The following is a 713-nucleotide window of genomic DNA, read 5'->3' as shown; positions in this document are numbered from 1 at the left end:
TTCTTTCTCTTATTACTAAATAAAATATATAAAGGAGACAAGGAGACAGTAAGGAATAGAGACAGAAAAAAGGAGACAGAAAAAAAAAAGGAGACAAAAAAAAAGGAGACAAAAGGAGACACCTTATTTACCTTCCAATGAGGATTAGCTAATGCATTTCTTTCTCTTATTGCTAAATAAAATGTATAAAGGAGACAATATAGAGACAAGGAGACAGGAAGGAATAGAGACAGAAAAAAGGAGACAGGAAAAAAAAAAAAGGAGACACCTAATAGTGTCTCCTTTTTTTTATTAGTATTTACCTTCCAATGGGGATTAGCTAATGCATTTCTTTCTCTTATTGCTAAATCAAATGTAGTTAGACAAACATTAAAATCTATTTGTTTTAATTGTCGTTGTAATTGACGACGCTCTAATCGAGCTCCCTATACACACCAAAACCCTAAACCCTAAACCCTAAACCCTAAACCCTAAACCCTAAAAACCCTAAAAACCCTAAACCCTAAAAACCCTAAACCCTAAAGTGTATATATATATTATATTATATTATATATATATATAGTACAAGACAGTAAATTATATATTATTATTTAGATACATCTAAATCCTATGAGATATATTAGGAGAAAAGTGTCTCCTTTTCCTAATAAGAAAGAAAAAAAAGTGTCTCCTTTTTATTTATTTGTCTCTTTTTTTTTTTTTTTTTTTTTTTT

General features: G+C 28.9%; 1 protein-coding gene across 1 annotated transcript in view; it reads right to left on the bottom strand.

Annotated features, from left to right (window-relative positions):
• Positions 1 to 302: 302 nt before the first annotated feature.
• The window catches only part of EMWEY_00054120 (SNF2 family N-terminal domain-containing protein, putative), a gene marked incomplete at both ends in the record, with an annotated part of 1,647 nt that continues 1,236 nt past the window's right edge, over positions 303 to 713 (bottom strand). The window contains one exon of the mRNA XM_013477664.1: positions 303 to 425. Coding sequence (XP_013333118.1) covers positions 303 to 425 — 123 coding nt within the window. The remainder of the gene's footprint in view (positions 426 to 713) is intronic.

This window comes from Eimeria maxima, genomic scaffold (assembly GCF_000499605.1).
Source record: "Eimeria maxima Weybridge genomic scaffold, Emw_scaff1607, whole genome shotgun sequence".
NCBI classification, from domain to species: domain Eukaryota; phylum Apicomplexa; class Conoidasida; order Eucoccidiorida; family Eimeriidae; genus Eimeria; species Eimeria maxima.
The sequence above is the reverse complement of the archived record's forward strand: the minus strand, read 5'-3'. Positions and strand labels throughout refer to the sequence as shown.